This window comes from Aegilops tauschii, chromosome 2 (genome assembly GCF_002575655.3).
Source record: "Aegilops tauschii subsp. strangulata cultivar AL8/78 chromosome 2, Aet v6.0, whole genome shotgun sequence".
Classification (NCBI taxonomy): Eukaryota; Viridiplantae; Streptophyta; class Magnoliopsida; order Poales; family Poaceae; genus Aegilops; species Aegilops tauschii.
Window position 1 is genome coordinate 618,842,193 of NC_053036.3, and position 14,959 is coordinate 618,857,151.

The window sequence follows — 14,959 nt, forward strand, 5'->3', positions numbered from 1 at the left end:
ATGATTGGTTGTGTGATCATGCACAACATGATCGTAGAGGATGAAACGTGAGGATGAAATTTTCGACCAGGGCTTTCACTTTCAGGGTAAAAATATTGCGCCTGAGCATGAAGGAGTGACAACGTTTGTACAGTTCAGCTAATTTTACCATGAAATGCGTTATTGAGCAATTCACATTCAACTACACTATGATTTGATTGAGCATATGTGGGCTCACCTTGGTAACCAATAGATGTATCGGCTCTTTTCTTTGAAATGTATTTGTGATAATTTAAATTTCATCCGGCTCGTAAACTATGAGATTTTTATTTGATTGTAATAACACTGTTGATATTTTTATGTGGTTATGAATTATGGGAAGTTTAGGCAATGCCTTTGATATGTACTCCTACGTAAAAAAATTGTAAAAATATAGCCGCACATCGGTCGCGTTGGATGCACTGACCCGAGCGGACCGGGACAAAATCCACGCCCGTCGGCGCGATAGGTCCAGCTCTCCCACTCCGCCGGCAACCTCTCACCCCTCCCTCTCCGTTCAGTCTAGATTCGTCAACCGCCTCCCAGGCCGCTCGCCGGCGGCCAGGACCACCGGAGTTCCTGTGTCCCCTTTCTCTCCAACGGAGGTGCGCCTCCTCTTCATCGCCACTGTTGAGGGCATCGATTGCAACCCGCGGCGGCGGCGAGCGGTTCCCCCGAGAGCTTGGTTAGTGCGCGCGCGCGCCGAGCATCGCGGGTGACGCCACTAGAGCGCGGTGCGGCGGCGCACGCACGGTCAGCCTTCCCGGAGGGCGAGACCCGCGGCAGTTGCGCGCCGAGCTCCGCTGGAGACGGCCAGCAATGCCGACCGGCCGGCTGTCCTCCATCTTCACCAGCAATGCAACCTCCTCCTTCAGGGCTCCTTCGCCACAGCCACGAGCCCCCCTCGCCGCCTTGGCTGCCGCCACAGAGCGCGTGTGTGCCGGAACGCTAAGACCGGAGGAGGCGCACCACCTGTTCGACGAATTGCTGAGCCAAGCCGCCGCCGTCCCGGAACGCGGGCTGAACAACTTTCTTGCCGCACTAGCCCGTGCTCCACCCTCATCTACCTGCAGCGATGGCCCGGGCCTTGCCATCGCCCTCTTCAACCGCATGCCCCGAGGCGCTGGTGCACGGGTGGTGTCGCCCACGCTCTGTACCTATTCCATTCTCATGGACTGCTGCTGCCGTGCAGGCCGCCCGGACTTGGTGGTTGCCTTCTTTGGCCGCCTCCTCAGATTGGGGCTGTGCTTGAATGTCATCTCCTTGAGCAACCTCCTCAAGGGGCTCTGCCAGGTCAAGCGTACAAATGAGGCTGTGGACTTGCTGCTCCACCGGACACCTGAACTGGACTGTGCGCCTAATGTCTTCTCGTACAGCATCGTAATCAACGGCTGTTTTAAACAAGGTGAAGTAGACAAAGCGTGCAATCTCTTCCATCAGATGATCCAACTGGGAGTTCAACCTAATGTGGTCATCTACACCTCAATTATCGATGCACTAAGCAAGTGCGGAGCCATGGACAAGGCAGAAGTGGTCTTTCGGCAAATGGTTGATAAAGGTATTGGACCCGATGTCATGACATGCACTAGTCTGATCCATGGACATTCCATTTCGGGTAGGTGGAAGGCGGCAGTAAGGGTATTCAAAGAGATGATAAGTCTTGGTGTTGTACCAGATACCGTCATGTGGAACTCATTTGTGGATTCACTTTGCAAGCATAGAAGGACAAAGGAAGCTAGAGTTATTTTTGACTCCATGGCTGCAAAGGGCCAGAAACCTGATACTGTCTCCTACTCTATTATGCTTAACGGGTATGTGAAAGAAGGATGCTTTGATGATATGACCGGTCTCTTCAATTCGATGCTACAGAACGGTGGTGTACCTAACCACCATATTTTCAACATACTGATCAATGCATATGCTAAACGTGGACTGATGGATGAGGCTATGCACATGTTTGAAGTAATGAGGCAACAAGGAGTAAACCCAGATGTAGTTGACTATCAAATTGTAATGGATTCACTTTGCAAAATGGGTAGGATGGATGCTGCTCTGGACAAATTTAATCAGATGGTCAATCAAGGAGTTTCACCTGACAAAGCTGTTTACCGATGCCTGGTTCTGGGTTCTTGCTCTCATGGTGATTTTGTGAAAGCCAAGGAATTGATTTCTGAAGCAGTTAATAGAGGTCTCTGTTCTAACAGTGTGTTCTTCTATCCTGTAATAAACGACCTGTGCAAAGAAGGAAAGGTGAAGGAGGCACAGGATATGTTTGACTTCATTGTAGGTATTGGTCAGCGGCCCGATGTGATTATGTACAATTCACTGATGGATGGATATTGCCTTGTTGGCAAGGTGGAGGAAGCACTGAGAGTACTTGATGCTATGAAGTCTGCTGGCCTCCAACCTGATGCTATTACGTATGCTATACTTCTTAATGGCTACTGTAAAATTGGCAGGATCGCCGATGGATTGAGTCTTTTCAGGGAAATGTCACTCCTCGGGGTTAAGCCCACGACTATTATGTACAACATTATACTTGATGGGCTGTTTCGCTCCGGGAGAACAGTTCCTGCAAAGGAAAAATTCCGTACGATGAGCGAAAGTGGCATACCAGTGGGCGTTGACACATACAACATAGTTCTTCATGGACTTTGTAGAAACAATTGCACTGATGAAGCAATAGAGCTGTTCAACAAATTACGTGCTATGAAATTGAAGATTAATGTCATAACACTCAATACCATGATTTCTGCAATGTTTAAAACTAGGAGAATTGAAGAAGCCAAGGATTTGTTTGCTACTATATCAGCCATTGGGTTGGTGCCTTCTGTTGTGACTTACAGTGTAATGATGACGAATTTCATAAAAGAAGGGTTGTTGGCAGAGGCTGATGATATGTTTTTAGCAATGGAGAAGGCTAGCTGTGCTCCCGACTCCATTCTGCTAAATCAAGTGGTCAGGGCGTTGCTGGAAAAAGGTGCAGTTGTGAAGGCTGCAACTTATCTCGCTAAACTTGATGCTAAACAGCTGTCAGTTGAAGCTTCAACGATTTCCTTAATAGTATCTCTCTTCTCAGGGGAAGGGAAATTAAGGGAGCACGTACAGTTGCTTCCGGTAAAGTACCAGCCTCCTGAGAGTTCGGCTGACAATTGAAAGAGTATACTTGAAACTTCCTACTTAAAAACAAGGTGGTAAATTGAAACAAGAAGCCTGAGGCCTGAGGGTCATATGATTTTCCCCCTTTTTGTGATGAAGAAAGTGTAACTCTGATCTGGAATGTTTAGATATCTGTGACTCATTACATATTTATCAGCATCCAAGTTTGTGGCAAAGTACTTAGCTACTTTCCTCTGGGAATACCCAATCTCAGCGTTTATGCCTTCATCCAGCAAGAAGGCGTGACCAAGGAGTGCAACACAAACCAGATATAAAATAGTATGTTTAATAACTATGAGATGGTTGATGCACTGCTTTTGATCTCTGTTGATGATAGTTACTATTATGTTCACTCTTAAAACTCCAACTAAGCTATGATCTCTCTCCTCATAATGTTACAGAAAGCTAGGTTGCTCTAGATTAAATGCTTGCATTTTTGAAATTTCAGCAACCATTGCATGTAAACCCAATTTGTCAGCAATGATATCCTGGTTACTTTCAGTTATGCCTCTCTCAACAGTAGTGCTAATTTTTTATGTGAAGCGTTAAGTGTGTTGTATTCATGGGCTGCAGACTGGTAAACAGTATTGAGCTGTGTTCTCATCTAAAATCCAGTTGCTGCGTAGTGCACTTTAGTTAGTATAATCTGATGTTATGTGCTAAGCATGTTTTGAATATGAGAAGCCTTAAGCTACTCCCAGGAACTGCTGACTGTAAAAATACATTGCAGATGCCTAGGTCTCTCCGGTAAGAAATATTTACCTTTGTTCATTATATTGACTGACTGACTGATCATGAAAAGAGCTTGAAGGATCAGCGCTGTACTGCCATTGGGATTCTCATCTCAGAAACATTTGTCGTGGTGCATTCTAGGGTGTTGTGCGATTACCGTGAAGAAAAATTCTAGATAAAAGTTGTGCGATCTGGAGGCCTCCACTGGATGCACACATTACACATATTCTGTATGGTCATGATCGGTCCGTCAGTCAATACCAGTACGCTTAAAAGTAGCTCCTTTGGTTGAAACACAATGCTTGTCTCGATTATTTTGTTAGTCTTGTGACCTTCTGGTATCTTCTCAACAATGGAGAAAGGTGAAGTAATCAGGGCTATCGGGACAAGAACCAACTCGAAGCAATGATCTTCCAGAAGAATCCGAAGCGGGAGACTCCTTAATTCGAAGAAAGAAAGCAAAATTGGGGCGCACTGTGAACGTTTTATCTGGAGCAGGGCAATGTGAATTCGTATTGGGGAAGCTTTCATCATCATCGTTTATCGCAACACACATATTTACAATCAGGAGGGCATTAGTTGGCCAGCTGAATCAATTAATTCTGGCCAAGATTCAGTGAGCATAACTAAATTTAATTTTACAAAATATATAATTTCTTTCCATAGATTGTTACTCATGTGAATTATCTATACACCACGAAAAATGTTACTATATGCAGAGTGTCGGGCTGTTTGTCAAGTGATTTTTCACGGGGTTCTTGGCAAACAAGGCCTTTGCTGAGCATCTCACGGCAAATATAAACTTCACGTCCCTTTGATGAGTACCACACTCGACAAAGTAGGGACTTTGCCTCCCTTTGATGAGTACCACACTCGACAAAGTAGGGACTTTGCCGATTGTTTTATAACACTAGAAAAATAGGTCTTTGCCAAGACACTCGGTAAGCAAATAAAAGGCAATAAAATGCATATGTTTATTTGGATTGAGAAGACCAAGCTTTATCCGTTGGCCCTGAAATTATGTTACCTCTGGTGTCCTTTATACTATCATGATTGATTATCAATGGATCGGAAGTTTCATCCTAAAAAAGAAAAGAGTCAAACATCATTATACTGAATTGTGTATTACTACTTCCGTCCGGGTTTATTAGACCCATTTGTATTTTTGTCTAAACTTTGACCATCGATTTAATTTACAAAGGGTCTGTCTAAGTTTTTTTATTGGAGTACGGAAAAAGATGTAACTTATGCATTGGATTCAACAGGAATTGAAATCAAGACCTCTTGATGCATAATGAGAGCACCTACCACTCCAACAACAGCTACTATTGACATTCAGGAAATGGAAAACGTTTAACAACATAATACAACATTCAGATTAGAAGGCATGTTTGAAAATTTTGAAACCTTTTTTACAGATTTTGATTTTTTTAAACACAAACAACTTTAAGATTTCGAATTATTTTTTTCAAATATGAACAAACTTTATAATTCTGTTTTTTCTTGAAAAATAAGAACAAAATTCGGTATTCCGGAAAATTTCTTCTCGAACAAATTTTGAAACATGTACAATTTATGAAAATTCCCGAAGAGTTTTTAGAGTGTGGACACTTTTGAAGATTGGAAACATTTTTTTAAAACGCGAATAAATTTATTCTATTTTTATTTTAATAATAAATTTCAATATTTTTTGCACCATTTAAAAAATGTTCATACATTTCAAAATAACGTTTTGTGACTTTTAAAAAATGTATTATACTGTGGAAAAAATCGGGACATTCAAATAAATGTTCGTGACAGTTTTTTAAAAGAAACATCACGCATTTAAAAAAACACGACGTTTTCTAGAATTTTTTTACGCAATGTGAATAAAATTTTCACATAATCTTTTTAAAAAGGTTGTATGCCATTTAGAAAAATGATCAATAGGAATTTGAAAAATGTTTACCAGGTATTCAGGCCTGTATTTGAAAGAAAATCTTCATGTATATTTTACAAAAGCGTTCAATGTTTGTTAAAAAACGTTCCCTGAGTATACATAAAATATACAATGTGTATTACAAAAGTGAACATGTATTTGAAAGAAAATAGAACTATATAGGGATACTAGGTTCAAAACGAGTTATGTGACGAGAGTGGACATGCAACTATGTCAGGCATGAGCTGCATGTTGGGCTTGGACATTCAACTTGGGTTTACATGTTGGTGTCTCCATAGTCAACCCGTGATGAATAATAATGATCTAATTTAGTTTTTGTAGTACATATATTTAATTGTACAAGTTTAATCTTTGAATTATGAACATAGAAAATGTCGTACTCGGACGACGAAAGTCTCCTGGGGGATTACAACTGGTGCAACAACGACCGAGGTCTGTGCGACAGGCCTCACCTGGACGAAGATCGGCGCTTTAGCATTAAGCTCCAGGAGACCTTCGATGTTGAAACGATACACAACGACGACAAGTGTTTTTTTCATAATTAAGCACGACTTCAACTATTTCAACGTGTAATTTTCATCTTTTACAATTCGACTAGCTTATCCCATGCCATGCAAGACGCTATGTCTTGGAGAGGATGGGTTTTGAAGACCATGAAAGTTTTGAAACAAAGAAAATTCACCTAAGGATCCATCATGGTATGGTTTTTGAAGTAAATCTGTACAATTCTCAGAGCGTAACCCATTTTGGTTGCCCAAATTGGGAAGCACTTTGCAAGATGTATGGTTTTTATGAGGATATGCTTGTCACCATTGATCTTGGTGATCCTGACATCGAGCAAGACAATATGGACATTTGGGTCCTTGTTGATACGCTTCCAATTCTACCGCTATATCAGTTTCTCAAACATAGTTATTAACTAATTTATATTGTTTATTTCAAAATAGTTGACAGCTTATTTCCATTGACAGCTTATTTTCATTCTTCAAACAATGTGCGGAAGATGGTAGACAGAACCTACTGCACCGATGGCTCCGAATTAACTTATCAGGAGAAAAATCATCTGATCGCATTTTGTACTGAACTTGAGAATTACAATACCTATTATCAAACTCCTCCAAATTATGGTGAAGACGTGCCACTAGTGCGTGTTGAACCACGGTAACTTCTATGGAGACACCATGGTAAGATTTTTTACTATTACGACATCCATGCATCTTTTGCATACTTCTAAAACTGAACTACATTGCTAACTATGAAGTTATTACTGTGTTTTTCAATAGAAAATCCCAATGGATTGTGTGCCTCATCTGATGTATCAGAATGGTCTCCTTGATGTTTTGAACATACAACCAGGTCATCCTACGAATCTCACCTGTCCATATCAGATTTCTAAAACCGGTGAACACATGCTAATCAAAGAATGGAAAAAATGTATGGACAGTCATAAGGAGGTTCTTGGAAGCAACATTAAGCGAAAGGCAAGAATTGGAGACAGGATAATCTCCATTCTCCATAATGGAGAGTCAGGGGCTATCTTGTTTTATGCTATTTTACCTAAGAGAATATAGTAGGTCCTAAGAGAATGTAGTAGGTCCTATGAGGTACAATATGTTTATTATGTGGTACAATGTGTTAGAGTTGATGATGAGGAGTAGTTGTGATTATGACTAGTGACCAACTTGCTATGTGATGTCTCATTGATGAAAACGATGATCATGAGGAGGTGTTATATGACAATGATGTATTATGATGATAAGTTGTTAATGATATGATGATGATGATATTTATTATATCATTGGGTGAAAGAACCGCGGATTAGTTTCAAGTGGATGTCCATCCACTTGAAACTAGTCCACGGTTCTTTCACCCAGTGATGTAATAACTCACTATGATGTAAAAACAATCTCTAAATTACTGCTGTATGAAAACTTGTATAAAGGTGTATCAATACAACATGAAATAAAAAAGAAGTAAAATACGGAATAATAGTAGTAGCGCGGGCTGCGAGAAGCGCTACTAGTAATTACCAGTAGCGCTCTTTGATGAAAGCGCTACTACTAAGTCGACATAGCAGTAGCGTGGGTTAACACATGCTACTGCTAACCTTTAGCTGTAGCGCCTTACTAGTAGCGCGGTTCCCCGTGCTACTGATAGGCATTAAACCCGCGCTACTGCTAGGGTTTTCCCTAGTAGTGCATCATGTACTTATTACTTCCCAATGCCTTCCCCTAGGCCCAAACAATGGTGAAGTGTCATGTAGTCGACGTTCACATAACACCACTAGAGGAAAGACAACATACATCTCATCAAAATATCGAACGAATACCAAATTCACATGACTACTTATAACAAGACTTCTTCCATGTCCTCAGGAACAAACATAACTAGTCACAAATCATATTCATGTTCATAATCAGAGGGGTATTAATGTGGATAAAGGATCTGAACATATAATCTTCCATCGAATAAACCAACTAGCATCAACTACAAGGAGTAATCACTGGTGCGCGTCGGTCCTACACAAACGGTTTAAAACCCCTTTCCGCAACGACATTTGGAACCGTCGCCAAGTGAGTGTGTGCGATAGGGGGGGGGGGGGGGTCCTTCCCGAAATCGTCGGGGAAAGGCCCTCGTGGGACCCAGGCTGGGGTCGTGTGCGATCGGGCGAGGCATGGAAACCCAATCATTTCTGTGGATATGTACATCCAACACGGTGAATCCCAGAAATCATTTCCGTAGGTATGTACATCCCACACGGTGAATCCCAGAAATAATTTCCTTAGGTATGTACATCCCACACGGTGAATCCCAGAAATCATTTCCGTAGGTATGTACATCCCACACGGTGAATCCCAGAAATCATTTCCGTAGGTATGTTCATGCCACACGGTGAATCCCAGAAAATCATTTCCGTAGGTATGTACATCCCACACAGTTCTTTGTGTGGAAACATGTGTGCAAGGTGGCCTAACGCAAACAGTTCGCTGCCGGAAGCCGTGTGTGATTGTTAGTTGATTGAACACGCCTACTTTCTAGAAACCGTGCGGGTTGTTTGAGTTCATCGCCCACGGTGCTGTCTGAGTAACCGTTTGCAATAGAAAACCCCAATAAGCAGGGTAATTAGCCTATTATTAATAATCCATGTACTAATAAAACTGATATTTCTTATAAAACACGCTAGATATTTCATATCCGTATAAAAGCAACCAGGATTTCATAATCGAATTACATCAGCTAGCTTCGGCACTCAGTTACGCCATTACACAGCAGCACCAAGCTTCACATGCAGCATCAAAAACCTTTGGAAAGTAGCATCATACACGGTAAATAGACAGATGAATCTCATCTGGGAAACTACAGAAGCAGAAGGCAAATATTGAGCCTACAGTGATGTTGAATGTCCTTGTAACTTTAGGCCAATGGCTATGGATAATTGCCCGCCCAACCTTCGTCCTCTTCAGCAAGACTTCAATATTGTACCATGGGTGTTGAATGAATACCTTCCTCGCCTCTTGAACATGCAGGTGGTTTGAGAGGTAATCATCGGTGAACTGCTTTGAAAAGTACTGAAAACAAAGCTATGCATAAATCGCTGTTGTAAATTTTGAAATGGCGCAAGGGGTAAAAACAAGGTAAAAGAGTTGGTACCATCCTATAGTTGACTGATGTCTTCTTCATTGTGCAAACAAAGATCTTGCTGTTATTCGTCACAAGTTTCTTCATCCTAACAATCTTTCTGAGTTTCTTGACTTGACTGATATTCATGGACATCTCATTTCCCCATATGCAAAGTGGGTCGAACAGTGGTCTAAGCCTCCGACAGCAGGACCTACATGTGCAAGGCCAAATTGTAAGAAACCTAAATATTAGAATGATTCCTGCAACTGCACAATAATGTGCTATTAGCCAAAGGACCCTGCTTGAACAAATCTCGATGGTAAACCGCAGTGTCTGCCATTGTTTCCCTGCAACACACATAAGGAAGATCTTGATCAGGTTAACTGAGAGTTGCCATACTATCAGTAGAATATGTATTGAGTACAGTCAAATTCGATTGGTGTCACATGCATAACAATACAAAATTGTACCCACAGCAAATGAAAATCAAATTGCAGAACTGAACCAAACAGTTAAATGGACAGCAGACCAAATGAACCAAAATAGTTAACTGAGCACGACATTGCAGAATAGAAGCATGTACTAGAAGATAAGATAGTTAACAAAACAAAGAATGCTTGAGAACAGTAGTACGAAATGTAGCAATTGTTGGACCAAAGTGTTAACTGAACATTACATTTCAGAGGACCAAACTGTTAACTAAACATCAGATTGCATATTAACATTATAGAGGACAAATCACTAGAAGGCACTGGCGGTGGACTCGAGAAAACATCACGAACTATATTTTAAAATAGACAACCACGCGGCGGTGTCGACGGTGGCCTCGAAGACGAGGTGCTCCTCCAAGATCTGGCGGTCGACACGTATGTCAGCCATAGCGACCTCGTTCGCGCGTGCGGCCGCATGCTACTCAGCTCCATGTTATACTGCGTGTAAAATGGCTGTGGGCGGCGCTTAATTGGAGGAGGGGGGCAGTGATTTCGGTGGAAGGTGTTGCTCCGTCAGTCGGGGCATGTGGGACGGGAAAGGAGGAGGATGGTGTGGGTGGGGTGTTGATTACCTGACCATATCGACGAGGCCGCGCAGCAAGAAGAAGGGTCAGCGGCGAGGAGGCCGCACAGCAAGAAGAAGGGTCGCCGGCGAGGAGGCGGCGCTGCAAGAAGAAGGGTCGCCGGTGAGGAGGCGGCGCTGCAAGAAGAAGGGTAGCCGGCGAGGAGGCGGCGCTGCAAGAAGAAGGGTCGCCGGCGAGGAGGATGAGCTGTCAGTAAGCATCAGTGAAGGTTTGAACTTGGAAAGCAAGGAGGAACAGTGGAAATGTGGCTTTTGGTAGGATGGAGGGGGCGGGGAGATAGATATTTCCGTGGTGGCAAAAAAATTTCGCTCGGTGCCGCGAGAAACTGGCGCGCAAGTGTGGTTCAAGTGAGGGCGGTGGACTGTAGACGACGAAGCTTCCTGCGTAAGCCAGACAAGACAGTGCGCCAAGCTATTTTATATCGCATCCCACACGATTCTTTCTAGTAAACTATTTGTGGTATACCTGATTTTTTCATTATGTTTTGAAAGACAAAATGGTGTTACGGAGGGAAAGGATGGTGTTTGAATTGCTAGAACATTTACGTACAGTGAACATGCAACTAGTACATGAGTGTCGTGTTTAAATTTGGAATTATTCCGGGTTCGTTTGGCATTTTTATGCATTAATTGAGTTTCTGGGCATTTAATGTGCATAATTCAAATTTGAACTACAAGCACATGCTCCAATGCACCAAAGTTTGCTGAAAAATCACATGTGTGTTTTTGGGTGAATTTATAGGTCCCATGCAGAAAATGGGAATAAAATTCAAACATCTGGGTGTCGTGGCTCAGCCGGAATGATTGAGAAACTTGGTTTTTTAATTCATGTATATCCAAAACACGGCTAAAAATCATGAAACTTGGCATGGTGTCATGACATGGCACCAACATGCTGCAGTAAATTTTTTGGCCGAATTGGGACAAGCTTTGGTGTAAGCTTCTTGCAAACCGGAGCTTCCCTCAAGAAGGCTCCTGGTTCCGAGAGGGAACGTGTCACCTCCCTGTATGAAACGACATACGTACACTGCCTTCTCCCGCCTTAATTTTTTTTACACAGGTAGATTAGACCAAATAGAAGTATCGTGCTAAATTTTGGAATTATTCCATGTTCGTTTGGCCTTTTTTATACATTAATTGAGTTTCTGGGCATTTAATGTGCATAATTCAAATTTGAACTACAAGCACGTGCTCCAGTGCACCATAGTTGTTTGAAAAATCACATGTGTGTCATTGGGTGAATTTCTAGGTCCCATGCAAGAGATGGGAGTGAAATTCAAACATCTGGGCATCGTGGCTCGGCCAGAAATATTGAGAAACTTGGTTTTCTAATTCCTATAATTCCAAAACACGCCTGAAAATCATGAAACTTGGCATGGTCTCATGACATGGCACGAACATGCTGCGGTAATTTTTTTGGACGAATTGGGACAAGCTTTGGTCTAAGCTTCTTGCAATCCGGAGCTTCCCTCAAGAATGCTCCTGGTTCCGAGAGGGACCTGTCACCTCCGCATGCGAAACGACATACGTACACTGCCTTCTCCCGCCTTAATTTTTTTACACAGCCAGATTAGACCAAATAGAAGTACCGTGCTAAATTTTGGAATTATTCCGGGCTCGTTTCGCCTTTTTTATACATTAATTGAGTTTCTGGGCATTCAATGTGCATAATTCAAATTTGAACTACAAGCACATGCTCCAGTGCACCAAAGTTGTTTGAAAATCACATGTGTGTCCTTGGGTGAATTTCTAGGTCCAATGCAAGAGATGGGAGTGAAATTCAAACATGTGGGCGTCGTGGCTCGGCCGGAAATATTGAGAAACTTGGTTTTTAATCCAAAACACGCCTGAAAATCATGAAACTTGGCATGGTCTCATGACATGGCACCAACATGCTGCGATAATAGTTTTGGCCGAATTGGGACAAGCTTTGGTGTAAGCTTCTTGCAAACCGGAGCTTCCCTCAAGAAGGCTCGTGGTTCCGAGAGGGAACGTGTCACCTCCATGTGCGAAACGACATATGTACACTACCTTCTCCTGCCTTATTTTTTTACATAGCCAGATTAGACCAAATAGAAGTACCATGCTAAATTTTGAAATTATTCCGGGCTCGTTTCGCCTTTTTTATACATTAATTGAGTTTCTGGGCATTTAATGTGCATAATTCAAATTTGAACTACAAGCACATGCTCCAGTGCACCGAAGTTGTTTGAAAATCACATGTGTGTCCTTGGGTGAATTTCTAGGTCCCATGCAATAGATGGGAGTGAAATTCAAACATCTGGGCGTCATGACTCGGCCAGAAAGATTGAGGAACTTGGTCTTTTAATTCCTGTAATTTCAAAACACGCCTGAAAATCATGAAACTTGGCATGGTCTCATGACATGGCACCAACATGCTGCGGTAATATTTTTGGCCGAATTGGGACAAGCTTTGGTGTAAGCTTCTTGCAAACCGGAGCTTCCGTCAAGAAGGCTCGTGGTTCCGAGAGGGAACGTGTCACCTCTGTGTGCGAAACGACATACATACACTGCCTTCTCCCGCCTTATTTTTTTACACAGCCAGATTAGACCAAATAGAAGTACCGTGCTAAATTTTGGAATTATTCCGGGTTCGTTTGGCCCTTTTTATACATTAATTGAGTTTCTGGGCATTCAATGTGCATAATTCACATTTGAACTACAAGCACATGCTCTAGTGCACCAAAGTTGTTTGAAAAATCACATGTGTGTCCTTGGGTGAATTTCTAGGTCCCATGCAAGAGATGGGAGTGAAATTCAAACATCTTGGCCTCGTGGCTCGGCCGGAAAGATTGAGAAACTTTGTTTTTTAATTCCTGTAATGTGACACCCAAAATTTTATTTGGGTTTTTCAAAATTTTTATTTGACTTGAGGGAGGTGATTTAAATTTTTCTTCAAAAAGAACCCTCCCTTTCAAAATATTTTTTTATGGCAAGAGTTTTGTTTGGATTCACCCAAGACTTGTATTTGGTCTTGGAGGTTCTTGCTTTTTATTTGGACTCAAACCAAAATGCTTTTCACTTGAGAAAAATGTCTTTGAAGATTTCTTTGAAAATACTCTATGGCTTTTGGAATTATCCTTTACCACTTTCAACAAATCCCTCTTGCCATGGCCTTAGTACAAATCCACTCTCCTAAACCTTCCCTCCTCTTTGGATCATGATTTGCATCAAATCCAGCAAGTTGAACCTCCCCATATGATTATTTTTCCATTTAAATCTTATCAAAACAATTTCTGTCTTCTATTCTAGCCCTTGGAGATTTACAAAGGAGCTACCATTTCTATTTTGATTTTTGCCCCCAAACCTTTTCCCCTTCCTAGACCTTTGAACCCTCAACCAAGATCCATGAAGATCCACTGGTCTCCAGTTCAAAATTTTCAAACTACACTTGCTGCAAGTTTGGACCAGATTTGTCAAATTCGATGAAATTCATTCAAATTCTTTTCCAAAAATTCTGGGAAAAATCAGGCAACCTCTGGGTGCATTGAGAGGTCACCTCATCAAGTCCCAGCCCCAGGAAAATTTTTCTTCTTGCCAAATCATTCTGTCGAACACCTGTAGAGCATTGTCAATGTCAAGTTCAGAGATTCAGAAGAACACTTCAGTACCCACTGTCGTTTTCTTCAGAACCCGACGTCGATCTCGCCAGTGCCGCTGTGTCGCCGTGTTCCCTGTCCCCTCCCCCTTGTCCTCTGCACCGCACGAGCACCTAGAGCCTTGCGGACGTCGGCGACGTGCTGGAAGAGGTGCGCCGCCCCGTGATCGACGCCAGCGGCGGCTTTGCGGCCGCCAGAGAGAGGCGCGGCACAGACGGCGCCACCCAGCGCCGCCCAAGCCACCGGAGATCGCCGCGTGGCCTTCCACTCCCCAGTGCACGCTGCCACCCTCGTCGTGAACCGCTGGGCGCGGAGCGCGCTCTCTGCCGCCGACGTGCCCGTGCGGCCACCCCACCGTGGACCGGCGCCATTACGCCAAGACCGACCAGGATTAGCGGGGGAACGACACCAGTAACTCCCACTGATGCTGCCTGGCCGCCTAAACCCCCTGCCGATCCACTACATCACCGTAATTGCTCGCCGGAGATTCTCCGTTCACGGCCACCCCCTCGATCCGCCTATAAATAGAGGCCCCGAGCTTCAACTCGAACCCACACCACCTCTGTACTCCACCAAGACCCTGCCTAGCCACTGGAAGAGCCCCGAGGAGGTCTCCTTCCTCAACTCCGGCCGCCGCGACCCGCCACGGGATCCAGCTCGATTCGCTCCCGTGCGTGCGCCTCTGCCTCCCATTTCTTGCCAGTAGCCTCTAATGCATCCCTCCTTTTGACCCGCGCTTCAATTCGAAGTTTGCAGCTCACCACCGGAGTTCTCCACCATCACCCGAACCGCCGTC

General features: G+C 43.3%; 1 protein-coding gene across 1 annotated transcript; it reads left to right on the forward strand.

The window, feature by feature from the left end:
* Nucleotides 1–430: 430 nt before the first annotated feature.
* Nucleotides 431–3,678, forward strand: LOC109765176 (uncharacterized). Its single transcript, XM_020323953.4, has one exon. It carries the CDS (start codon nt 838–840, stop codon nt 3,172–3,174), a length of 2,337 nt encoding a protein of 778 aa, XP_020179542.1. The 5' UTR covers nt 431–837; the 3' UTR covers nt 3,175–3,678.
* The last annotated feature ends 11,281 nt before the right edge of the window (nt 3,679–14,959 follow it).